Source organism: Podarcis raffonei, chromosome Z (genome assembly GCF_027172205.1).
Source record: "Podarcis raffonei isolate rPodRaf1 chromosome Z, rPodRaf1.pri, whole genome shotgun sequence".
NCBI lineage: Eukaryota > Metazoa > Chordata > Lepidosauria > Squamata > Lacertidae > Podarcis > Podarcis raffonei.
Genome location: NC_070621.1, coordinates 16706487 through 16733364, shown reverse-complemented (window position 1 = coordinate 16733364; position 26878 = coordinate 16706487). Strand labels below are relative to the sequence as shown.

The window sequence follows — 26878 nt, the reverse complement described above, 5'->3', positions numbered from 1 at the left end:
GCTTGGGATTCATCCAGCCCAGCTTTTCACATGATGAATTTTGCATATAAGTTAAATAAGCAGGGAAACAATATACAGCCTTGTCGTACTCCTTTCCCAATTTTGATCCAACCAGTTGTTCCATATCCAGTTCTAACTGTAGCTTCTTGTCCCACATAGAGATTTCTCAGGAGACAGATGAGGTGATCAGGCACTCCCATTTCTTTAAGAACCTGCCAGAGTTTGTTGTGGTCGACAGTCAAAGGCTTTTGCATAGTCAATGAAGCAGAAGTAGATGTCTTTCTGGAACTCTCTAGCTTTCTCCATAATCCAGCGCATATTTGCAATTTGGTCTCTGGTTCCTCTGCCCCTTTGAAATCCAGCTTGCACTTCTGGGAGTTCTCGGTCCACATGCTGCTTAAGCCTGCCTTGTAGAATTTTAAGCATAACCTTCATGGATCGCTGCCTTGCCGTGGCGAAGGAGCTTGAATAACTCAGAAAAGCTATGAGCTATGCCATGCAGGACCACCCAAGATGGACAGGTCATAGTGGAGAGTTTTGACCAAACGTGATCCACCTGGAGCAGGAACCGGCAAGCCACTCCAGTATCCCTGCCAAGAACATGGACAAAGACAACAGGCATAGAAAAGTTATGATGCTGGAAGATGAGCCCCTCAGGTTGGAAGGCGTCCAACATGCTACTGAGGAAGAGTGGAGGACAAGTACATGTAGATTCAGAGCTTATGAAGTGGCTGGGCCAAAGCCGAAAGGTTGCTCAGTTGCGGATATGCCTGGAAGCGAAAGGAAAGTCCAATGCTGTAAAGAAAAATATTGCATAGGAACCTGGAATGTAAGAACCATGAACCTTGGTAAGTTGGATGTGATAAAAAATGAGATGGCAAGAATAAATATTGATATCTTGGGCATCAGTGAACTAAAATGGACGGGAATGCGCAAATTCAGTTCGGATGACCATCATATCTACTACTGTGGGCAAGAATCCCGTAAAAGAAATGGAGTGGCCCTCATAGTCAACAAAAGAGTGGCGACAGCTATACTGGGATGCAATCTCAAAAATGATAGAATGATCTCGATACGAATCCAAGGCAGACCTTTTTACATCACAGTAATCCAAGTTTATGCACCAACTACTGGTGCTGAAGAAACTGAAATTGACCAATTCTAAAAAGACTTACAACACCTTCTAGAAATGACACCAAAGAAGAATGTTCTTCTCATTATAGGGGATTGGAATGCTAAAGTAGGGAGTCAAGAGATAAAAGGAACAATGGGCAAGTTTGGCCTTGGAATTCAAAACAAGGCAAAGCAAAGGCTAATAGGCTTCTGCCAAGAGAACAAGCTGGTCATAACAAACACTCTTTTCCAACAACACAAGAGACGACTCTACACATGGGGTATAATATACAAAAAGTTTTAACTGGATTCTGATAAATGTGCAATTAACTGTTACTTGTTTGAAGTTTATTAGGCTATTATGTTCCTTGGTGGGTTGTGCAAACTTCTATTCTGTAGGCTTGGGGGCACTGGGGAACCAAGAGGCAAAACCTGAAAGACAATTGCTCAGTGATTTCTCCAGATCAAAAGTCCTTTAGGGTGAAGGATGGTAGCTCAGCGGTAAAGCACCTGTTCTGCATGCCAAAGATCCCAGGTTCAAGCATCAGCTTGCAAGTGAGGTGAAAAATAATAAAAAGGTTTCTTCAGCTATGTTTGAAGCAAGAGGAAGAACAAGCAAGTAGTAGGTCCCTTGCATGGAAAAGATGGAGAAATGACACAGAGAAGGCAGAACTACTCAACATCTATTTTGCCCCTATTGTCACCCAAAAGGAAAGCAGTGCCCAACCTGCTGACAAAAGAATAAAGGATGCCAGGAGGAAGCTGCAGCCCAATTTAAGAAACGAGGTGGTCAGGGAACACCTAGCTAATTTAAATGAATTCAAATCTCCAGAGCCTGATGAGCTGCATCCAAGAGTACTAAAGGAGCTTGCAGATGTAATCTCAGAGCCTCTGTTTATAATATTCGAAAATTATTGAAGAGCAGGTGAGGTCCCTGAAGACTGGAGGTGGGGAAATGTTGTTTCCATCTTCAAAAAGGGAAAAGTAGAAGACCCAGGTAACTACTGACCAGTTAGCTTGACATCAATACCAGGAACATCCTAAAACAGTCAGTCAGTCTGTGAGCACTTAGAAACTTATGCTTTTATTACTAAGACCCAGGATGGGTTTCTCAACAAGAAGTAACGCCAGACAAATATTATTTTTTTGATAGTCACAAGCTTAGTAACGGGAATGCTGTGGATGTAGTGTGTCTTGATTTCAGTAAGGCTTTTGGCATGCTCCCCATGATATTCTTGTGAAAAAGCTGGCAAAATGTGGTCTGGGTGAGGTAATGGTTGGGTGGACTTGTAGCTGATTGACCAAACCCTAATGGTTCAACATCCTGGGGGGAAAGTCACAAATGGGGTACCACATGGTTCTGTCCTGGGCCCGTTGTAGTTCAACATCTTAACTAATGACTTGGATAAAGGAATTGAGGGGATATTCATCCAATATGCAATGACATAAAACTGGGATGGTAACCAATGTCACTGAGGACAGAAGTGAGTCAAGATGACCGTACCAGATTGGAGACCTGGGTCAAAACTAACAAAATGAATTTCAGCAGGGACAAATGTAAGGCTCTACACTTAAGACACAGATATAAGATGGGGGACACCTGGATTGCCAGTATATGTGAAAAGGATATAGTAGACCACAAGTCAACAGTGTGATGCAGCAACATTTGTTTTTATGCTATTCTAGGTTGCATCAACATAAGTATAGTTTCTTGATCAAGGGAAGTAATAGTCCTGCTCTAATCTTCTTTGGTCAGACCCTAGCTGGAGTAACGTGTCCAGTTCAGGACATCACAATTTAAGGATATTGTCAAGCTAGAATGTGTGCAGAGGAAAATGGCCAAGATTATCAAGGGCCTGGAAACAGCTTTATGAGGAATAGTTGAGAGTTGGATATGTTTAGCCTGAAAGAGACTGATATAGCAATCTTCCAGTATTTAAAAGGCTGTCAGATGGAGCAAGCTTGTTTTCTCCTGCCCTGGAGTGAGAGACCCAAACCAATGGCTTCAGGTTACAAGGACAATTCTGACTAAACACCAGGAAGTACTTTCTGATGGCAAGAGCTGTTTGACTATGGAACAGACTCCCGTGAGACTTCCGATAGCCTGGACTGTCTGTGGAATGTAAACACAGTCCTATGACTGCAAGCAGCTGCATAGTGAGAAACTAACAAGGTAGACTCCCTCTCCTTCCTTCCTTGGAGGTTTTTAAACAGAGGGTTGGATGGCCACCTGCCATGGTTGCTTTAGTTGAGATTCCCGATTTGCAGCAGGGTGGACTAGATGCCTCTCAGGGTCCCTTCTAACCCTACCATTCTATGTGGTCCCATGCTTCTGCGATGTCGCATCAGTCAAAGCAGTTTTAGAGCATCCCATTTTTTTGTAAAACCACAAGAACTGGCCAGGAAGCAGCATTCTATCAAGGAGCAAAGGCATTCACACTTCTTCAGTCTCCCATTAGTTATCTCAGCTGACTGGAAAGCCCTCTGACAGTCCAAACAGGCAATACTAAGGTAGATAGTCAGGCTTGCTATATACGCAGAACCCTATATTCATAAAATGCTTCTCTATGTTGTGCATGGTTTTTCTGTGCAAAAAAAACACACACACACACACAAAAAAAAACTTTAACACAACACTGAGCAGTTCAGTGTTGCTATCATCTACAACTGTGCACAAGCAGCAGCCAGCTCTGTACTCCTCTTGCTTATGCAGCCCTTCCCCTAGTGAAAATGTTACCTTTTGCCCTAGGCTATTTTCTACACATGCTCCTCTACTCTCTATCCAGGCAAGCAAGAAGCATTAGCAGATTCTGCACACATTCCAGCTGTGTAGCTTTTTATAATGCTAAACCTCCCTTCTTTTAATTACTTTTGAGATCGGGATGAATTACGACTGGAGTGATCTGTCTGCCAATTAATTTTCACCCAGAATGCGAACTGATGGCCGGCATAAGAAGGCACTAACTAACAGGCTGGAAAATAAAACAGATAGCCTGTCTTAATTATCTGCGATTAAGAAAGATTATAAACTGTTAAGAATGTGGGAGGCAGATGATGATGGGAGACGACCTCCACACAGGTGCCTGGAGGAGTGAAATGAACAATCAAGTTATGCTGCTGGAGTAGAATGAAACCATTGACACATCAAGAAACATACTGAGATGGCAGAGAAAGGATCCTGTGTGCAAATTGGAGTGAACTCAGCGGAAAAAGCTACCAAGCCTCTGGCAATTCTTCTGGAAGAAGAGTGGAAATAACTTTCCCCCCCCTAAATTAAGCTGGGAAATGGAATTGGAAGATATTGAACTGGGTACAAATTAATGAACACACAATAAATAATTATGGATTATTCTAATAATGGGTGCTGGAATTTCTTTGGAGAGAAATTCATCATAGAGTCCCAGAGGAAAGACGACTTCTTGACATTTAGCAACATAAAAAAAGAACCTTTGGACATTTTTTTAAAATTGTGTGGAAAGGAAAATGAATGAACTTGAGATGTCAGAGGTTGAAGATTGGGAGAACGCTGTCTAGTAGATTGAGGAACAGCTGCATATCATCCTGGTGTGAATACTTTTAATATTTTGAATCTTTATACAGTATACATAATTGACAGACGGAGAATTGGAAGTCCTTTCTATTTTTCATTCTTCTACCCACTTAGTTTTTTGATGTCCTCTAATCATGCTTTCAAGAATTAAGTCTGCATGAGGGGCTTGTTTCACGAAAAGGAAAACTGCTATGTTGCTAATCATATAGCTTACTTTTAAGCTTTCTTCCCATCAACATAATATTGATTAGTCCTAATGGTACTAACTTCCATATTGAGAAAGCAAACTAAAGGGGTGGGGTCGAACATGTTTTTATTTCATTTTTCCAGTGAAGACTATTAGCCCCCTTGTGTACACATTAAGTTTTATTGTAACAAAGCAACTTGTACACTTTTGAACATTCAGAACTGAGCAACTTTCTTTTTCCAGTAAAACAAAATTCTTTTGAAAAAACAAAACAAAGAACAAAATTACAATAGAGAATGTGAAATCCAAATAAAGTCCTACAGGTTCTGCTGATTCTCCATCAAGTGGCAGGGCTCAACTGTAATTAAAAAAAAATCTCCTGTCATATTTTAAACTGCAAGGATGTTTATTGGGATTAAACATGCCAAAGGAGACGTATTGTTTTGTTCAAATGCCCCTTTAACCCACCCCAACATCTGAAACCCACCCTTGCTTACATTGTCTATAACCCCCTCCTTTTTTAAGCTTTTTTTAATTAAAAAACAAGAGTAGACAGATACATGTTGGTAAATGCTGTCCATATTCACATAGAGACACAGTGTAATCTCTGAGCCCAATATACAGAGAAAGGAGGAAAAAGCTAGATTCTATGCACTACTACACAGGGGCCTAGCACTCTTCAGCTTCCAGCAGAGTGAAGGGAGGAGAAGGTTCTTTCTTCCCCACAGAACACAGTGTGTTGATTTTATTAAAAGTTTTTGTTTTGTTTTGTTTAGAAAGAGGAAGTGGGGAGGGTAACAAAATGAGTAAAGATTTTATTTCCACCAAATGCTGCTTGATATTTTCTGCAAAATTATTTGTGAACCATGGTGAAGAGGAGAGGAAAAAAAGACCTCAGGAGAACAAGGCGACTGAGCACGAAAAGGATGGGGGGGGGGAATAGACAGCAACTTGCTCCCAGGGACTGGAGATGGGGGAAACGGGGAGGAAAGAGGGTGGTTGGAATCTGTCAGTGTTCAGTCATCTTCTCCTTCATCCTCCTGTTGAAAGAAATGCAACATTTAAACACACTGTTAAGTAATCCCCATAAGAATCCAAATTTCATACCATCCATTCCCTCCCCACTTTTACTTTTCAGGAGAGGCTCTACAACACTCTTTTCTGCTCTACTTCTACATCACAAGGCGAAACTGCTATCCTGACGATGCTTGCTAAGGGGCCTGTCCTAATAAACACACTGAACAAGCTTCTGCTCCCTTCCACATGAAGGAGAGATCCTTCAAATTACAGCTACTTAACCCAAGTCACTCAAGACTACGGCATGCAGAGAAGATGCCATGGCAAAGATGACTGGTTCTGCTCTTCCTAAGCCTATTTACAAGCCATTGCTAAATGGCAAGTGTCATTCCAACCTCTCCTTCTTCTCCCTCGTCATCATCTTCATCTTCTTCGCCCTCATCTTCGTCACCTTCCTCATCAATGTCCTCCAAGCCTTCTTCCTCCTCCTCATCATCGTCATCTTCCTCTCCCTCACCTTCTTCATCATCCATATCAGGAACCTTATTTGAAGAACAATTAAAACGTTAGCATGTTTATCTTAAATTACTCAACTTCCTCCCCTCCTAGAAGCATGATGCAAACTCATTTAAAGACTCTTACCAAGTAGTACTGTAATGGGTTCGGCCAGATGTCATCTTTAATGACCTCGCCTAGTTCATCAGCACCAGCATCAGAATGGTCAGTGAACCAGGTGAAGAAGCTCTCCGGTTCTTCATGCTGCCTCTTTCTGCTGGCCTTGTTTTGTGACTGACTTGAGCGCTTTGTCAGATCCTTACAAAAAAAAAAAAAAAGCCACAGAAACATCAAAACTTCCTTCTGAAACTGAGTTTTTCCACTGAAAAGATACTCAGATTGCTAATCTGTCATCTTTATTCAGAAACTGTGAAGCACTGGACCACTTACTGAACAAGATTATGGAGCAGCAGCAGCAGCAGCAAACTGCTTTTGATATTCCCCACCAAATTCAGAGAAAACATAATTTAGGAGCACAAGATTAAGGGCCCTCAGATGGTACAGATGAACTGTCCATTCTAAAGTAATTCTACTTCCACAGCACTTTAACAGTCAAGGCTTCCTCATAAAGAACCCTGAGAACTGTAGTTTGTTAAGGATCTCCCAACTCTCAGCACCCTTAAGTGTTGTTTACATGGTGTAGCTGTGGTGCAACACTCTCACATGGCAGAGAATTCCAGATTGTTGAATGAAACAGACCTTTTCATCAGGAATATCCCACGGCTACAACTGTACTTTTTCAGCAGGGACACATCCTCTTGCGGACAACCTAGACACAGCAGGTCACATCCCAGCAATACAAAAATTAGAGGTTTCTACAAACACACCTCCCTTTCCCTTCAGGCAAGCAAGTGGAATTATCTTAGCTCAGGGAAACATCCCAGGCTGCCATGCTAAAGAAGCAGGTGAATTAGGCCATTCCAGTTTCTTTAGCGTTATTTCTGGTTCTCTCCATTAAAGCATTGGCTGGGTGGGATGGGGAGAGAGGAAAGATTCCAACAGATTTGCATCTAATATGATTCTTCAGACAATTTTAGGCCACAGAAGTAGAAGACATAACAACTGAATTACTAAAATCCGACTTCTAAGCCTCCTCAAGCATCTTTATGGAGTTGCTCGGAGCCAACCTGATTACATTCAGGTTCAGATCCTCAGTCATGACACTGAATGGGTGACCTTAGGTCAGTCACTCTCACATCCTAACCTTCTTCACAAGGTTGTTGTGAAGACAGAGGGGAGAAACCATGTATGTCACTGTGCTCCCTGGAGGAAGAGCGGGATAAGGATGGAATAAATGAATAAACTAAAACGATTAGTTTTTAATATCTTTATATGCTTGTCCCTTTTCCATCTCCCAGCAGTACCATGCTGTTTTGCAAATTAACCACCTTCCTTCACACTACACAAAAGGGTTGTGCCCAACCAAGTTGTACTCACAGTAGCCCCATGGAATGCACCTAACTGAATCGTGGTCATTCATTTCAATGGGTCTACTTAAAGTATAACTAATACTGGATATAACCTATAGGTTGGCGTCCACATGTATTATTTGCTTCCAAAAGTTCTCACCGCAATCTCAGAAGCTCATAAATTCCATCCTGAAACACCAGATCACATAAAATCCATCAGATACAACTGTGCTTTGTTTCACCCATGCAAGGAGGAAAGAGAGTTTGCAGAAGACGCTGCTAGTGTCTGGGATCAACTATCCCACAAAACCAACAGGGATTCAAAGAAATCTGCAGCTACGTACCTTTCCAGATTTCCATTTGATTTCACTTGATTTTGATGATGGGTCCCCACTCTCATTCAGATGAAACTCTTTGGAGAGCATCTTGTTTTCAAAATATGGGTTCTCATCAAAATACTGCAGTCAAGAAAATATAAGAACGTCAATACCACTACACGGCATAGATATTTCAAAGCATGGCCTCAGGGAGCACTAGGCTGTTCTCCCAGCCATCCACAAACGTGGTAAGGAAGGTGCAGCACACCTTTACTTACAAAATCTATTCTGTAACCTGATTTGATGTCTTCAAACTCTGTCACTTCCACCCTGGTCAAATAATGCAGTGCTTCTTCATCTTCTTCTCCCAACAGTGCAGATACTATCAGAGAATTACAAAGTTTCCATCACATGTGCGTTTTACATATTCATCAGCAGAAGCATCACCACCTTACAGAATTTTATTTCCTAACCTGCTCTGAAACATATATTGCTGCTGGGTTCTTCAACTTCATCCACATAATGGAAATCAACTAATATAAACTCAGTTCTAATAAATTATTTCTGACTTGTTTTTATAGAATGCTGAGGCCTGAAGCTAAAGTGAAGTGGGCTGCATCTGATAACAAACTTCTCCCTGCCACAGTCCCCTCCCCACCAGGAACTTCTTCAGAGATTCCACTGATGGAAGCTGTGCTTTCACCTCAACAACACTGCTCAATATAGCCAAATAATACAAAAGAAAGCCAATGTTTAGGAATCTGAATGAAAGGTTTTGTATTAGAGAGAGTACATCTGCATTGTTTTTCATAGACTCTCATCTTGTTGTTACTGTTATTATCTTTAGTTATATCTGCCTTTTTCCCACTCCAGGACTCAAGGTGGCTTACAAATTAATTTATAAAATAAATATTTAGAATTTATAGCACTTTAATGTACCTTGCGGGTGGTTGACAAATGTTGTTACCCAAAAGTTCGGGATTTTGGCGATCAATTCTGACCTCTTCTGGAAGAATGGTTGGCGGAGTTTGTTGTACTTCTGTTCTACTTTCAAAATTTCCTCACTGGCCTGTTCATTCAGTCTATAGCAAAGACAAGATCCAAACAAAATGGGATATCCAAAGTGTAGAGGAAGGATCAAAGCAGCATGACATTTCACAGCAGATTGGGGGGGAAATAGAACACTAAGTAGAAGGATTAGTTTATTTCAATCTCTAACAACCTGAAAGTTTAATCTGAAACCAATGGGACCAGGTCATTGATGCACTGTTAAATAAGGGTGACTTTTTTGCCCAAATAAGCAACAAACTATCTATCCTTCCAGATCAGAGCTCAATACAGAACCTCGTGTTACATACCGTCCTCCTTACAAATGCTTCGGGTAACGAGCTCCACTAACCTGGAAGTAGATGCCTCTAGTTGCAAACTTTGCCCCGAGATGTGAGCGAAGTTGTGCACTGGCGGCACAGCACCAGCGAGAGACCCCATTATTGAAAGCGTGGCTCATGTTAAGAATGGTTTCAGCTTAAGAATGGACCTCCAGAATGAATTAAGTTTGTAACCAGAGGAACCACTGTATCTGAATGATGATGAATTCAGTCCTAATTGTAGAGCAGTAAACATTCTCAAGTGGCATTAATTGAGTCAAATGCACCCTATTACCATATTGCACAGCATCTCCCATATATAGATCTCTGTTTTAACTCTGGTTCATAGATGTGCTTGGACTACAACTCTCATCATTCCTAGCCATCACGACCTGTGATCAAGGATGATATGAGTTGTAGTTCATTAACATCTGGGGACCCAAGGTTCAGAAAGGCCACTAGCTCAGACATGTGATTGCTGACAATAGGTATGCACGCAAGGAATGAAAAATGAAACAAATCAACGTTCATTCGTTTTTCAACCCCTATGAACCAGGTGCATTGTTTCACACTTAAGAAATACCATAAATAGTCTTTGTAAAATCCACAGAAAGGAGGAGCAATAACGTGTGCAATTTGCAGGTTGCATCTCTGGCTGCTGGGGTGAGTGGGGGGCTTGATTTCCTTCCCCTTCCACACTCATAGCTGGCATCTTATTAAGCAGCATTGGCTCACATCACTTATGAAAATCTCTGTCCAAAATATACAAACTTCTTACTGCCACCAGCAGTTTCCTTTTCAACTTTTGTATTTAATAGATGAAATCCAAATAAGCACAGCTCATGTTTTCAAGTTTCGAAGTACATTCCAGCTGCCTTATATTATAACTCTTTGTAAGCTAATTACTAAATAGCAGACAAAAAGCTTTTATCAGCTATGTTGTTTGGTAAACCGACATTATTATATAACGTAAGCATTGAGGTGCTTGTTAATGTATTCTGAATAAACATATAACACCATCTGGGTTACCTGTCTATTTCATTCTGTACTTCATCAATATGTTCAATTGCTTCCTGCTGCTCTTTGTCTGGAAAAAAAATGTGCCTCAAGTCAGATTCTAATTAGCAACACAATAAACACATGTAATACTTGTTCTCAATATTGCGGATGGAATTTTGATCTATATTGTTTCTCGATCTGCTTTGCTTTTGACTGTGTATTCATTTGCACATGCTTTCCCCCCATACACTGAACATACATTTTAACAAGAAAACATTCCATTTCCGTTCTTAGGCTCCAAACCTATGCACACTTAAATAGGAAGTTGAGAAGATGGTTTTAAAAATAAACAAATCAGACAAACCTATTCCTAAGTATAAATTCACACAGTACTGTGCTGAAAGAAATTGATCCAAAATCTGAGCCCCACAGGGTCTGTGGGTGAAAAGAACTGCTCTCATGTATTCACAAGATTGTTTTCAATCTATACTTCTAATCTTGCAACTATTCTCACCTGGTGGGACCCATGAGATGGTTACTTTGCTTCTACATCTCTCATCTGGCCCATCACACAGCCAATAGACTTTAAGAATGTTCATGGCACTTTTATATAGAGCCACAAGTTGTTGAACTAATCAACCCATCAGTTTCATTTAACTGAAAAAAGCTATGTAATAAAGAGCACACCTGAGAACACATTAATTTCCTGGATCAGCATTTTTAAGGCAATAAAAAACCCCTGTTGAGCAAGTGAACACGCTACACTATGTTTCCTTTAAAAGAAACAATGCTTATTGTCTAGTGTGCTTTGAGACAGCTGAAAGACTGGGAAGCAGCCTTTTTAAAAACCCAGAAGGCGGGATTCCACGGACCTCTTAGTCTAGCCTGCATTATTTGGAGACAAATGGGCTTTCCAAAACCTGGGATGAGGGGAACCCCCTCCTCCCCTTGGCATAAGGAAGCCTGCTATTCCAGGCCCCTTTCTTTGGGAACATGGCACAATGAATTCTGCACGACATGCTCGATGTGCAGCGTGGCTTGCTGGCGTACAGCTGCAGGCAATGTAAGCAGGATCACCTTAAAACTCATCCCAGCAAGAAAATCTTTTTTTAAAAAAAAGGCGGCTACAGACGGCGGTAGAAGCAACACGTGCGCAGAGTAACGGACGCGGGGTACTCTTTTGAGGGTTGGTCCCTGCCAGACAATTGTGGGTTTCCTTTTTACAAGCAGCATCGTTTAAAGGGTGGGGAGTGCCCCGTTAGTCTCAAATACAATGAAAACATGAATTCATTTTTTAAAGAAATCTGCCGTTGGGCATCTGTAGGTGCATATATACATATACAGTATAAATTATTTGGGGGCGGAGATCAAGCCACGAGTTTCGGGTTTGATCTGAGCCGCCGAAGCCATGGCACAGCTGCACGTGGTGGGAAGTTGCGACCCCTCAAACTGCAGGAGGGAAGCCGCGGCTTTGTAGTAAAAAGGACATCCACAAAACGCGCCCCTCTCCTCCTCCGCCCCCAAAGTACAAAACCTTCCGAGCTGTTGCAAGGCAAAAGCCATGCGTTGCAGGGAAGGCAATCATGGCGGCAAGCAAAAGCGGGGGGCGGGAAAGAAAGCACGGTTGGAGCGCGGCCGGGGAGGATATATTCTGTGTGTGCGAGGAAGCGATATAAAAGGGTTCGGAAGCGAAGAGCGAGGCCTGCTGCTGCTGTTGCCGCCGCCAGAGAGGCGGGAAGAAGAAAGCAGCCAAGGGCGCAAGGAGAGCGAGCGGGCGAGAGCGCGCCGCGCGGGAGACAAAAGGGGCGCTTTAACATGGCCTCCCTCCCTCGCTTGGACTCAGCCGCCGCCGCGGCCTGCACATCCGGCCCACACGAGCGAGGCCCCCCTCCGCTCGAAGGCGCGCTTCCCTTCCCGCCTCCGGTGGCGGCCGCTGCTGCTGCTGGAGAAGATGGCGGCTGCGGAGGGGGCAAAGGAGAAGAGCCTCTCTTCCCTCCCACCTCCGGGTCCCGCCCGCCATTCCCGCGCGCCACACAAGACCCCCTTTCGCCCCCGTCTCCGGCACCCGCACCTGAGATCTCGTCGGCCCCGTCGTGGTTGGAGTTGAGCTCCTTCTTGCTGACTTTGGCCGGCGGCGCCGACATGTTGGGAGCGAGAAGAGGCGGGGAAAGAGAGGGGAGAGACAGGCAGGCAAGGACTGAGAGAGCAGAGCAGCAGCGCAGCCTCGCCTCAGACCGGGCTTAGCTGGAGCTGCCTCTGCTCCTCCTCCTTCTCCTGGGTCTTCCTATGCGTGGGAGAAGACGGGGTGGCGGCAGAGCCTGGGCTCCCCTCACGCTATCTCCACACAGCGAGAGCCTCCGCCTCCTCCTCCTCCTCCTCTGCCGCCTCCTCCTGGTTCTGGCGAGGGGAAAGCGAGTTGCGCGCAGGCGCGCAGGCTGGTTTTTATCTCTCCTTTCCCGCGGCCGCCACCAGAGGGATAGTAGAATCGAAATACGCATGCGCACTGGGGACTTTTTCTTCCTCCCGCCCCCTCGCTTACTCCTGTGCGCGTGTGTGAGTGGCCGCGCAAGCGCAGACGCGTCCCTGCGCCTAGAGAAAGCGGGTGAGCCAAAGGCACATGCGCAGAAGCTCTAATGTTGCTTTTCCCCCAACGGGTGAGAGAAAACCGAGCTTACTGCGCAGGCGCCTTTACTCTTCTCCCCACCTTCATCATAGAAAAGAACGTAAGGATGTAGCTCCCTCCTCCCTATCAGGTAGCGAAAGAATTCTCTTGCGCAAGCGCATACGCTCTCTGTGCATGGGACGTACAGAGGATAACCGCCCACGGAGGGGCTACGGATAGCAAGAGAGGGATGACAAAGCGCAGGCGCAGAAATACCCTCCTCTATAGGCACAGGTTTTAAAAGATGGGCAACAACTTAAACGCAGGGGCGGATGTGTCGGCTTTAATCCCGCCTCCTCTTCGGATGCTGCTTGGTCGCCATGGATGTGCGTCTATAAGTTAATATTTGCATATGTATAAATAGGAGTGGGCGCGGCCTTGAATGGAGTTATGTTGGAGAAGCGAAAATAGAACGGTGGACCCTGCGCATGCACAGACATGTCACATAAAATTTTAATTTTTCTAAGCACTGACTGGCGCCCAAAAGAGAGCCATGCGCTCTCCAAGGAATTTTCCTAGCAGTGTAATAATATAGGCTATATTGCAACTACTTTTTTGTTTGCCTTCCCTACCTTATACTGAAATCCTGCCTTTTCTCCCAGAAGCTCAACTTTTTATTTATATTTAAAAGCGTTTTAACAGGGATGCCATATCTCCAAAAGTGAATAAATAAATATACTGCTTAACATTTCAAAAATCTCTTAAGTGGCATACTGTGAAACAAAATAATACATCCTGAAAATGAAAACACTGCCTAAAACCAATGAATCTATAAATATACAACTTGATTTAATAAATCTCTAAAGTGGTGTACAGTCTAAACAAGCTGTCATTAAAATAAAAAACCCTAGAACCTAATATACAGTAATACTTTTTTAAAGTATATCTTTATTAAAATAAATACATTTATGGGAAAACAGACAAACGAACAAATAAACAAACATACTGTAATCAAACAAATAATGAAGAAATCAAACAAACAACCACAATATAAGAAACAACAAAATTAGTATAACTAACGTCATTTATACTCCCGATACTGAAATCAATTATAAAACTTATAAAGAAATTAAAAATGTCTTCCAATTAATCTAACTGTACTTTATCAATTACCTTATACCGCACAGTTGCATATTTCTTATATAGTCTTTTTATCTCCCTCCTATCTTATATTTATACAATACAAGGATCAGTCTAGTTCTGCTAATATCTTTCCTTTTATAGCATAGTTTTTAAAGTATTCTTTAAAGATTCTCCACTCGTTGTAGACTTTTTGTTTTGGTTGGCCTCTTATCCTTCCTGTCACCTTCGCTAGCTGCAGATATTCTACCATGAGGTTTTGCCAGTCTGCCGTATTGGGTATTGTTGTATTTTTCCAATTTCTTGCTACTAAAATTTTGGCTGCCGTTATCCCGTACATGAACAATGTTCTTTTTGATTTCCCTATTTCTTTTAGCAGGATGCTTAATAAAATATTTCTGGCCTTTTTTAAATGTAAATTTAAATAGTTTTTAAAGTTCTTCATATATATTATTCCAAACACACAAATGTCTGTTCACTTAAACCACATATGCAAATAAGACCCAATTTCTCTGTTACATCTCCAACATATAGGTGATCTATTCTTATACATTTTAGCAAGTTTTTCTGGAGTTTGGTGCCATCTGTACATCATCTTCATTGTGTTTTTCTTGAGATTATAACAGGCCATTAATTTTGCGTCTTCCCGCCATAATTTTTCCCATTGTTCCATGTAAATATTATAACCCAGATCTTGTGCCCATCTCACCATTACGGTTTTCACTTGTTCTTCCTTTACCTCCCATTCTAATAGGAGGTCGTATACCCACGAGATATATTTTCCTTTACTTTGTATCAATTCTTTTTCAAATTTTGATGTTTCTTTTGCAAGTCCTGCTTTCTTATCAATGATTAATCTTTGATGTATTTGAAAATATTGCAGCCAATCTGTTAAATGCCCATTAATTTCTTCATATTTTTTCACTGTAGGCTCCTCCTCCTGTCCTTCTAATAATAATTGGTACATAAAACAAATTCAGAGATTTCAAGCATGCAGAAACAGGCAGGGAAAGCCTGAGGACAGCTTGCGCTAAATGTTTTACAAATTGGCATTTCCCAGCCTGTGGGTCACAACCTGCAAGTGGGTTGCAAATCCTGTGCAAGTGGTCATGGGCTTTACAATTTATGCTTTGATTCCTCATGTAATTGTAAAACTTGCAGTTAAAGTGCACGAAACTGATGGCAGCCAAATCCATGTGACAATAAATCAATGAATCACCATGTCAAGATGATTTAGACTTGAGAAACACTATTATAATTGTTATGAGAATTATAAGGTCTAAGATATAAAATAAATGTTCATAAATGTACCAGGCAAACACATACATAAATATATAAACTGCAGGAAAACAGTCCTAAAGCCATTTTGAGTCTTTCAGTGACCTCAAATATTCCGCTGCAGTTTGGATGGAAATAGGAAAAGCCTCCCCATTGTCTCTGTGCTCACAAATCCTGCCTTAAGGGCACATTTGTGTATGAATAGGGTGACACTGTGACCAGGACTCAGGAATTAAATATTTATCATCACAAAAGAATGGCCAGGCTGTCCAGGTAAACCCATTAACAGGTATCCTGGCAGATAGGATTTCTGCTGTAGACTGCCTCCTGTGATGTATGTATGATGTTTTGGGGGGTGGTCTTGAGCTACAGGGTGGGCAATTTCAAAAGTCTATGTAAGGGTTTGCACACCATTGTTCAGGGTTCTCCTCCCTCCTGCATGTGGTGAGTGGGGACCCTGTTGCAACCGTTTAATAAAGATCAGGCTTACTAGCCACTTTGCTTCTCAATATACTCTGGTTGGCCTCTGTTATTTTCTCCTAAGGACTCTATATGGGCTCCAGGATACCCCATAAGGGAAAATGAGCATGTTTTTTCTTATAACAGCAATGTAATAAAAATATTGCTTCTTACCCCTAAATTTCACTCTTGAGCAGTGATGAGTAGCAAGATCTCTTTCGTATCCTTCAGATATATGAAAGAATGCCTCCTTCCATACCAATCCAGGAACTGAGATTTGCAAAACAGGCCCTATTTGCAGTTCCATCTTCTGCTGAAGTTCAATGCATGGGCACTCCTGGGAGGGCCTTCTTAGTGGTAGTTCCACACTTATGGGATGTTTCCTTTGCCATTTGCTTTATCTTTAACAACCAGCAGCCTCTTATCCAGCATTGCTAATAGTCAAATAAATAACAACAAAATCAGTACAGTTTTGAATACAGTGGTTAAAATCCATGCAGTTTAGACAGGTTCAGTCCACTATCTTGATTCAAAACGGCATCCAGTTGTATCTAAATATAGACCAAGAAAACCCTGCTATTTGATCTCAATAATCATCATGCAAAAATTTGTTAAAATCATTGCAGTTTTGGAAGATTTAGTCTTGATTCAAAATGGCACCCAGTTGTATCCAAACATAGACATAAAACTGTCCTTTGATCTCAGGAGCCATCATATAAAATATGCTTATGGTATGTTACATCTAAATCTTATATCTAAAATCACTTTCTCAAATATCATCAAAATGTGTGGTGTAGTGCTTCAAGTGTTGGACTGGGACCTTGGGAGACCAGGGTTCAAATTTCTACTCAGATCATTGATTATCTCTCTGCCTCACCTGTCTCACAGGGTTGTGGTGAGGATGAGGAAATGAGAAGTGTGCATGCTACCATGAGCTCCTTGGAGGAAAGGTAGGGTATTAAATGGTAAACAAATAATAAAAAATAAATATTATATAAATCCAACCCCCCAAGCAAACAAAGGAAAGAGTGTCAGATAAACCAATCCTCAACACAGACCCCTTTCTTACTTGGTGTAGCAAAAGTCTGCATAAATAGAAAAATCTTCACTAACCCCAAATAGGCACAGAAGAATAGCTGTTTGAACCTCAAGGAGCAAAGTATTGCAGAATGTGCACAGCCAACTGAATGCTATTTTTTCCCATTTCATTTTATTTAACAAAATGTAAATACTGATTAATTGTAGTAAAGCCTCTTAAGTGGTGTATTAAAAATATAAAAATGATCAATTAAAACAGCTAAAAAAATAAAAAACTTAAGGTTAATTAAAAGGCTGCAGTCTATGTTAGACCTACTCAGAGTAGACCAATTGAATTTAATGGGCATGACTAAAGTAGGTCTATTAATTTAAGCAGGTTTACTCTTAAGTGAAAAAACCCCCCATAAAACTAGCAACCCAACAGTGAAGGTGAAAAACATTTATTTTGTATATTAACGGCAAACATTTTAAGATTGTTTTACAATTGTCTTTCATGGTCATTTTTGTAAGTAATACAGGTGTTGTCACAGTGATGATGTCCTCATCACTACAGAGGAAGCTCGCCAATCATTTACCTCAGGTTGGGCCTAAAATAGCTCCCTCAATGCTAACTGTGACAGGGAACTTTTGAATAAACAGGGTTAAAATTTACTTAAAAGTAGGATAAAGACACAGATTTCAGCATAAAGTACAGTGGTACCTTGGGTTAAGAACTTAATTTGTTCTGGTGGTCCGTTCTTAACCTGAAACTGTTCTTAACCTGAAGCACCACTTTAGCTACCGTAATGTAGCCTCCTGCTGCTGCTGTGCCGCCGCACGATTTCTATTCTTATCCTGAAGCAAAGTTCTTAACCCGAGGTACTGTTTCTGGGTTAGTGGAGTCTGTAACCTGAAGCGTCTGTAACCTGAAGTGTCTGTAAACCCGAGGTACCACTGTAATTAATGAAATACTAATGTTAGTGATGGCGAGCCAAGTAGTTGAGGTAGAATGTGAAGTGGCAGAGGTTCACAAAATGGCCACCAATTTGAAAAACAAGTTGGAAACTACTAAGAGGAAAGAAAATAAGGGAGGAAGAGAGATGTTCGGGGTGTACACAAGAAAATCATCCTGTTTTCCCAGGTGTGATAAGGAAAACAATCTTAAAAAAATAAATATTTTTTTAATAATCAGTCACATTGTTACCCCAGCATGCATGATGGCTGATAGTCGGCAGTCTGAAAACGGATAGGTGCAATGTCTTGCTGGACTTTAGCAGGGAAAATTGAGGGTGACTGAATTGAAAGCTCTACAATGGCTGTTTTTAATCTAGCCGAGACCAACAGAACAAATAGAGCTTGTGACACAAATTTTAAGGTGCACACATAGCGGACACATGCTCCACAGAAAACCAATCCTTCACCCTTCAAAAAATTTTTCCCTGAAAATAAAATGACTTTTGGGTTCACAGGCCAATTCTGAAGCTCATCTTGACTCTCTTCATGTCCCCAAAGATGTTCTCTGCTGTAGAAGGAAGTATATTGGAAAAACCTTTCTCAACAGTTCTTTTCATTTGCAAACTCCTCCAAATACATAAAACATCTCTCATGAATAGGGGAGGTATATAACAATAGACTCAAGAACTGAGGTATTACCATGTCCAAATAATGGCCTAGACTGTCCAGAATAAGGCAATCAGCAAACACTATCAGGTGTCTTGACAGACAGGAGACAGGTCACACTGTCAGGCTCGGGAATTCTCCTCCCCACCCCCACCCCATCCCTTGGCAGCAAGAAGTAGAGAAAACAAAGTAGAGAGTCCTTTTTAATGAGTTTATTCATTCATAATAGCGAGAGACAAGAATGCAGTATGCCCTGATAATGACGTAATGACGTTGTTCCAACTGAGCTCCTCCTCCCTCCTCTCTGGCAACAGCATTTCCCCTTACAGTGGCCACTCATGGTCAATTGTCTCTGAGTCCTTTGTTCCTGTACTCTTAAGAAATGCCAATTTCTGGGAGAAGGGAGTCAGAAATATTCTCCAGTGACAACGTGTCTCTTTCTGTTTGATGCTTTTGGATGATCTTTGACTAAAGGGCTGGGCAATTTAAAAGTTGTTACAGTGGTACCTCGGTTCTCAGATGTCTCTGTTGATGAATGTTTTGGAACCCGAACGACGAAAACCCAGAAGTAAATGCTTCCGTTTTTGAATGTGCCTTGTAAGTCAAATGGCTTTCGCTGCGTTTTTTTCAATTTTTGCATTTGCAGCCAGCCCTTTGCGCTTGGAATATTTCAGAACTCGAACAGTCTTCTGGAACGGATTATGTTCGAGAACCAAGGTACCACTGTACATACATCTGGGTCCTCACCTCCTTGCAAGGCGGGGAGGGAGAGGAACTCTTTTGAAACAGACTTTAAAGATCTGCCTTGCTTTGGCTGCTTCCTGCCTCTACTCTTTCTTCTCTGTCCAATAATTAACTTAGGGGATACTGGGTCACTTGATGGGGTGTTGGGCTGTAAATACTAACCCCAAATTTTTATTATATCAAGCTGGATGCACTATTTCAGTAATGACATGCTGCGGGGGGGGGGGGGACAACCAGTCCTCTACCAGTTATGCTTAAAAGGAAAAAACCCAAAATGCTGAAAGGGACAAACTTCCGCTTTTGGTACACACCGTAGCCTGAAAATGACATCCTCTTCACCTGTTATCCTGGAGGATGTAGGTCCTTTCTGCTGTCTTAGGGTCAAGCCACACACTGCAATAAGCACACTTGCTCACTAAAAGTATACTTAAATTTCATTCTTGGAGAAAAAGCAGCTGTACAGTGGTACCTTGGGTTACAGATGCTTCAGGTTACAGATGCTTCATGTTACAGACTCCACTAACCCAGAAATAGTACCTCAGGTTAAGAACTTCGCTTCAGGATGAGAACAGAAATTGCGCGGCGGCAGCAGGAGGCCCCATTAGCTAAAGTGGTACCTCAGGTTAAGAACAGTTTCAGGTTAAGAACGGACCTCCAGAACGAATAAAGTTCTTAACCCAAGGTACCACTGTACATTATTAAGTCACTGCTAGCTTGTCATCCTGAGTTGGTAAATCATATAGACTAGTGCTTCCCAATTCACTAAGTACTATGGACCTCCTGTTTTTCAAAAACCAAGCCATGGACCCCCTACTTTTGAACATTTAGATATCTCTGTGGTAGTTTTTGTTATGTGAATGGTGCCACAGACCCCCTTGGTGGGTTATGCAGACCCCCTGCGAACAACTAGTTGGGAACCACTGATATATGCCAATAGGCTTTTTAAATCAAGATGCTAAAATATTTACAGCAATCTTTAGTGCAAGGCTTAACATATTTATTTCTTCCTGCATCGCAACTGATCCAATCCCCAGGCTACTAAATGTCATCCGTGACAGCAAAAGCAAAAATTTACCACTAGTAGTCGTATTGCTTGATGCATGTAAAATTGCCAAAACAAATCAACTGGCAGTTCCTATAAGTGTTGATGTAAAAAATGAACATGGGACAGTATTTCATGGCTTCTATCATGAGATTATACAAAAACTCATATGCTCAAATCAGGATGAGTGGCATAGATTCTAAAGCTTTCTCCACTGCAAGGGGAGTAGGTGCGACATGGATGGTATCTATCGCCCATCTTATTGAACCATTCCAGTGCCGGATTTAGGTATAAGCTAAACAAGCTATAGCAATAAGAGAGCCAGTGTGGTGTAGTGGTTAAGAGCGGTAGACTCCTAATCTGGTTCAACTGGGTTCGCGTCTCTGCTCCTCCACATGCAGCTGCTGGGTGACCTTGAGCTAGTCACACTTCTCTGAAGTCTCTTAGCCCCATTCACCTCACAGAGTGTTTGTTGTGGGGGAGGAAGGGAAAGGAGAATGTTAGCCACTTTGAGACTCCTTCGGGTAGTAATTCGGGATATCAAATCCAAACTCTTCTTCTTCTTCTTCTTCTTCTTCTTCTTCTTCTTCTTCTTCTTCTTCTTCTAGCAGGGGTCAGCAAGGTTTATCTTGCCTGGGCTGGATCGGTCCAGTGGATATCCCTCCATGGGCTGGATTGCGCCCGAGCCTGCAATTTTCAATGTCTGTGTCTGCGCAGACGCAATTTTTGGCGCTGCGGAAGCGAGTCCCCACGCTGTGCTGTTGCAGTTTAGCGCAGCACGCGAGCAGGCAACTCGGATCGGGGGCAGCTCATGAGTCAGTCAAACAACCTCTGTGGGCTGTTTCCGGCCCATGGGCCTTAGGTTGCTGACCCCTGAGCTATAGCTTAAGCCCCACTGTCTTGGGGCCCCGAAAAAATTTAAAGGAAAAAAACCCTGGATGTACATTTCCAAAATATAAGATAAAAAAATAAATAAAATAAAACCTACATAAAGCAACAGTGTTTTGTGTTGTATAGGCTCCTATGATATAAGGAATGGGCCCCGCCTGCTAGCCTGCTCCCTAAAATATCACTGGTTTGCTCATTTCTATATATAGTGGTACCTTGGTTCTCAAACTTAATTCCTTCCAGAAGTCTATTCCAAAACCAAAGCGTTCCAAAACCAAAGCGTGCTTTCCCATAGAAAGGAATGCAAAACAGATTACTCCGTTCCAGACTTTTAAGAACAACCCTTAAAACAGCAATTCAACAATGAATCATGATAAAATTATACAATTGAATGGGTATTGGGTAGATGCATTTATAAAATCAGACCTGTTAAATAATTTTTTGATGTACAGGCATGTATAGTATTTGTATTATTTATGAATGTGACATATTACTAGAAATACCGTCTTTTACACTCACTAAGTGTAACAGGGTACAAAGGTCTGCTGTCCCAATGAACAGTGTAGACTACAATGGTGATATTGATATTATATTTAAAAAATGCATTGTATGAACTACAGTTGCATTGTACAGGTTATAACACTTAATTTCATATGAATAAAGCTATTTATCATTATGAGTCGTTTGCATCACGTATTTACACCTATCATTATTTCATGTTATAGCAAGTTTCTAGAGACTAGATGATTAGTCTTTGTAAACTGTGTTCCTAAAGGAACTTTTGTTCTTGCCCAATGCCAGTGTGTTTGCAGTATTAAGTTTATGAATGAAAAATCATTTCAAGTTAGAGCCGAATAATTATTTCACTATGAATATACTTCTTCATAATTGTATTTCAGTTCAACAATGACTTTGATAAAATACATCTTTTGTGATGTGCAAATGACTTGAGATACCTATGAGGTCCATCAATTACCATAGAGCATATATTCAACACACAAAAAACCCAGCGACAATTTGTTGTTGACAAAGAACAGCTGGACATATAAAGGGCCCCATTACCTTAATCAAACTTAAATCTGGCCCTGCGCACTGCCTCACCTCCTCCTCCTAAGAAGTCCCAGGGTAGGTGAGTTTCTGACAGTGGGCAACTCCAGAGTTGTCTGGCTTCTTGCCCCAGCTTGGGTGGCAGCGCTTTGGGGGCATCTGGTTGTCTCTGGATGTCAGGGGTCCTCAAGGAGCAAGACCTTTGTGGCTTCCCGAGGAGGGAAGGGCAGTTTGGCAGGGCTGGAGCAGCCACTTCGCTGGCGAGGGGGGCAAGAGGGGCATATTGCAGTCAGGGCTGGCAGGACTGAATGAGATGAATCTGAGGTTTGACTTGCTACAAGGCAGCCTCCTCTGGCCCCCTGTCCAGTTCTCTCGGCTCTCTGGGAGAAGCTTGCATTCTTTTGCAGGCTGCAATTTTAAGAGAAGCAAATAAACTAAAATATGTTTGAAAATTGCTTGTCCACAAGCAGCCTTTAAATCCTCCTCTTCAGCTTCATGTTAAGGGACAAAGCAAAACAAAAGTTGATATTTATGGGTGAATTTTGGCAACATTTAATTATTATTACCATCATCATTTCACAAAGCCATTGCAAAAGAACGAGAGTGCAGGCATTCTGGGTGGCATTCCTAGCGAGTCAATGGATCTTTGTAGAAGGCGACATTAAAGTGCAACATGTATTGTTCTAAAGAGGCACAAAGAACGAAAACAAATAATACAATCATAATATTCTAATAACGTATTGGCCCGAATATAACACACATCCGCAAATAAGCCACACCTTTAAAATTGAAGGCTTATTTGTGGGCGTGGCCTGCCTCCCGGTACTGCCGCCTCCTGGCACTACCTTCCCAAGCTGGCGGCGCCCCCCCCATTCAGAGCAGTAGTGCCGGGAGGCAGGTGTGCAGCGTTTGGTTCCAAATATAAGCTAGATTTTAACTTTTCACAGCCGGAATTGAGGGGGGGGGGAGTGTGGCTTATATTCTGGCCAAGACGGTATCATGCAATCATATCATTCCACAAGCAATCATGATACAATGGTACCTTGGGTTAAGTACTTAATTTGTTCCGGAGGTTTGTTCTTAACCTGAAGCACCACTTTAGCTAATGGGGCCTGCTGCTGCTGCTGCCGCGCTGCAAGAGCACGATTTCTGTTCTCATCCTGAAGCAAAGTTCTTAACCTGAGGTACTATTTCTGGGTTAGCAGAGTCTGTAACCTGAAGCGTATGTAACCTGAAGCGTATGTAACCCGAGGTACCACTGTATAGGCTTCATGAAATCATGATTTTGTGATATCATGCAATCATGATTGCATGAAGTAATGAATTCGTGAAACCACATTTCATATCATAGTGTGAGATCAAGATATCATTATTGTGTGGCCACGATTCGTGAAATCATGATTCTGTGGCATCGTGGCACGAAATCATGGTATCATGCTTTCTTGATTGTATATCACGACTGTGTGATATCACGAAATATTATGCAATCGTGATATACAAGGGGTGTGTGTGCTGTTACAGGAGAGGTACTGTATTGGCCCGAATATAAGACGCACCCACAAATAAGCTGCACCTTTAACATTGAAGGCTTATTTGCAGGTGCGGCCTGCCTCCCGGTACTATTGCCCTGAGCGGGGGGCGGGGGGCGGCCAACGCTGGTGCTCGGTTCCGAGCACACTGCGCACCCACCTGTTGGTACTACCGCCTCCCAGCACGATCTCCCCAAGGCATAGCTGGCCGCCTCTGCGTCCCCCATTCAGGGCGGTAGTATCGGGAGGCGGGCACACAGCGCTTGGTTCCGAATATAAACTGCACTTAACTTTTCACAGCTGGAATTTGAAAAAAACTCTGACGTTTATATTCGGGACAGTACGGTAATACCTCTGGTGGGGACATGTCATGCTCCTTCTGGAGTAGTTTGTCACTTTTGGTCCTCACCCTGCACTGCACTCTTACCTGTGGCTCCTAGAAGCTGTCAGCATGCGACAGCAGCCACATCTGAAAACCACTTTGGTTGGCTGGCTAAGCCAGGTGAGAGCAGCTGATGGCTCTCTAACCCTCAGTGAGTTAGAGAGTTCCCTGCATGTAAAGACAGGTTCAGGCGGACTGAGCGGACAAGACCAATAACAGATCCAATGGTCAAGACAACAGTATCTGCATGTGCTGTTGAGGGAGAACAAAATGCATTGCCTTTAGTTTCATTGTTGACTTCCGTGGTTTGTTTCAGGGAACTTGTCGCAAAACTGAGAGCCCACCGTGATTTTTACAGCAGTTTGCTAGAATACAGCTGAAGCCACAGCTACACCGCATAGAGCAATAGCCTTTGCTGGAATGACCAAGAAGTTGTAGAAAGAGGAAATGAGCCCATTTCTTCCCCTTCTTTCTTCTCTAGCATTGCTGCATTTTTTTATTAAAGCTGCAATACTGTATTAATGAAAGAACTAAGCAATTCTGGTAAAATGGCCAGATTAAAAATCAACAAATCCAAATCGGAATTTAATCTATATGGGTATTATTCCATCTGAACAGTCAATCATTCAAAAACAGATGAGCTGTAAAATCTGCCGCAAGGTAATAAAATATTTGGGAGTGCAAAAATCTTATCAGCTCAAAGAAAGCAAACTTTACACCATTATTTTTTACAGGTATGATGGGATCTTAGATCTTGGATTTAGATCATGGTCAGGATATATAGCTGCTGTAAATATGGCTATCCTTCCCAAAAAAAATTTTTCCTCATGTGCTGCCAAGAATGATAACACCTAAACAATTTGGCAGTGCTCAATAAACACTCAATTAAAATTTGGCAGTACTCAATAAACATCATACAGGAAGGGGGAAAGCACAACTAGGCTCCAGAATTACCCGTATTTTTCGCTCTATAAGATGCACCAGACCACAAGACGCACCTAGTTTTTGGAGGAGGAAAACAAGAAAAAAAATATTCTGAATCTCAGAAGCCAGAACAGCAAGAGAGATCACTGCGCAGTGAAAGCAGCAATTCCTCTTGCTGTTTTGGCTTCTGGGATAGCTGCACAGCCTGCATTCGCTTCATAAGATGCACACACATTTCCCCTTACTTTTTAGGAGGGAAGAAGTGAGTCTTATAGAGCAAAAAATACGGTATGTATGGAAGTGGAGGGTTCGGAATCCCACACCTCCAAACTGATTACAAAGCATTAGGTGTCATTCATCTATGAACGAAAGGGTAAACCATGGGTAGATATAGAAATTTCATATCCAGTATATTGAGAATATCTTTTCTACCTCTTCACTCACTAAAAACCATACCATTATAAACCCTTTCCTCCTCACCACACTGAATGTTTGGAAAATATTTAAAAAATAGGCTCTTACAGTATCTCCCCTTTGCTTCCACCAATCCTTTTAAAAAGCAGGCGAATGCTTAGACTGGAATGGTTGGGAATGGTTGGAACAGGTGGACTTTTAGAGACTAAGAGACTTTTATGAAAATGGTATTTCTCTACAAAAAGAACTATTCATAGCTGACATACCAAACCTTAAATGGTCATAGTACCATTTAAACCAGCTGTTAAAATGCTTGTTAAACCCACATACCAAATAAAAAAATGGATGGCTTTTGTAGTCCAAGTGACTGCTGAAACTTTTTAAGAGTGCTGTCTTCAAAGAAATAAGCTTGATATATGACAAAACCATTGAAATATCTCTTGCACTAGCACTACTTAGGTGAAGATTACCCTAATTATGACCTCTTAGCCTTTCTATTGACAGTTGCCTGTATGGAGATAGCCAGATGTTGGAAAACTGGTGTTGGGCTGAACACTGATTCTTGGTATACCAGAGTATGGCCAGAGAAGAAAAGGGGCAAGCAAAATCCCTATTGCATTTATAACATATGGCAAATGTTTATTTAATACATAAACTGTTCAGACTGTAGCAAGAATCCACCCAACACTCATGGGAAAATCCTTCACCAGGTATTATAGATATTTTGGGGGCCTACTGCAATCTTTCCTCTTTCAACAAGCCTTTTGAGATCTTTCCCAGTGTGGATCTGCATTGGACAGTTCAAGATGTTTTAGTGTTTTATTTCTTCATTGTTACATAGGGTTTATTCAGGAGGAAGGGCGGCAATATGAATTAAAAAATTAACTTGGGACCATTATTTTCTATCAGTCTGCTCAGAATAAAACTTAGTTGGATGCAATCCAAAGATTTTGGCACTTACATAGGACAGTTCATGTGAGCAGCTTGACAGAATGCAGAGCTGATGGTCTGGAAGGAGGAAGATATTATTATTTTTTAAATGCTTGGGTTGTTGTGCAAATAAATTTGAGGGGAGAGAACCACATACACATCATCATCATCATCATCATCATCATGTACACCTTGAGCTCATTCAAGGAAAGGTGGAATTTCTTTCTATATACGTAAGAATGTAAAGCTGTCATTGCGTTTAATTGGAGGATTTGCAGTGCCACATCACAATTATGGATTGTGCACAATTAAGGTGCAGGAGAGGAACAAAAGAGGCAGGTTTTAAAC

At 41.9% G+C, this 26878-nt stretch overlaps 1 protein-coding gene and 1 long non-coding RNA gene across 3 annotated transcripts; one reads left to right on the top strand and one right to left on the bottom strand.

Moving 5' to 3' along the window:
- Positions 1-5011: 5011 nt before the first annotated feature.
- On the bottom strand, positions 5012-16374 carry SET (SET nuclear proto-oncogene). 2 transcript variants are annotated; one of them, XM_053374130.1, is made up of 8 exons: positions 16168-16374; positions 10545-10602; positions 9088-9230; positions 8427-8530; positions 8176-8289; positions 6510-6680; positions 6263-6409; positions 5012-5890 (listed from the first exon to the last, which is right to left on the bottom strand). In XM_053374130.1, exons 1-8 carry the CDS (start codon positions 16298-16300, stop codon positions 5867-5869), a joined length of 894 nt encoding a protein of 297 aa, XP_053230105.1. In that variant the 5' UTR covers positions 16301-16374; the 3' UTR covers positions 5012-5866. The 2 variants fall into 2 exon arrangements, with proteins under 2 accessions (XP_053230105.1, XP_053230106.1); XM_053374131.1 differs by lacking the exon at positions 16168-16374 and adding an exon at positions 12586-12883.
- On the top strand, positions 13045-24959 carry LOC128406595 (uncharacterized). Its single transcript, XR_008328530.1, has 3 exons — positions 13045-13502; positions 16882-16943; positions 24579-24959. It is a non-coding gene; the product is annotated as an uncharacterized LOC128406595 (long non-coding RNA).
- Positions 24960-26878: the final 1919 nt, after the last annotated feature.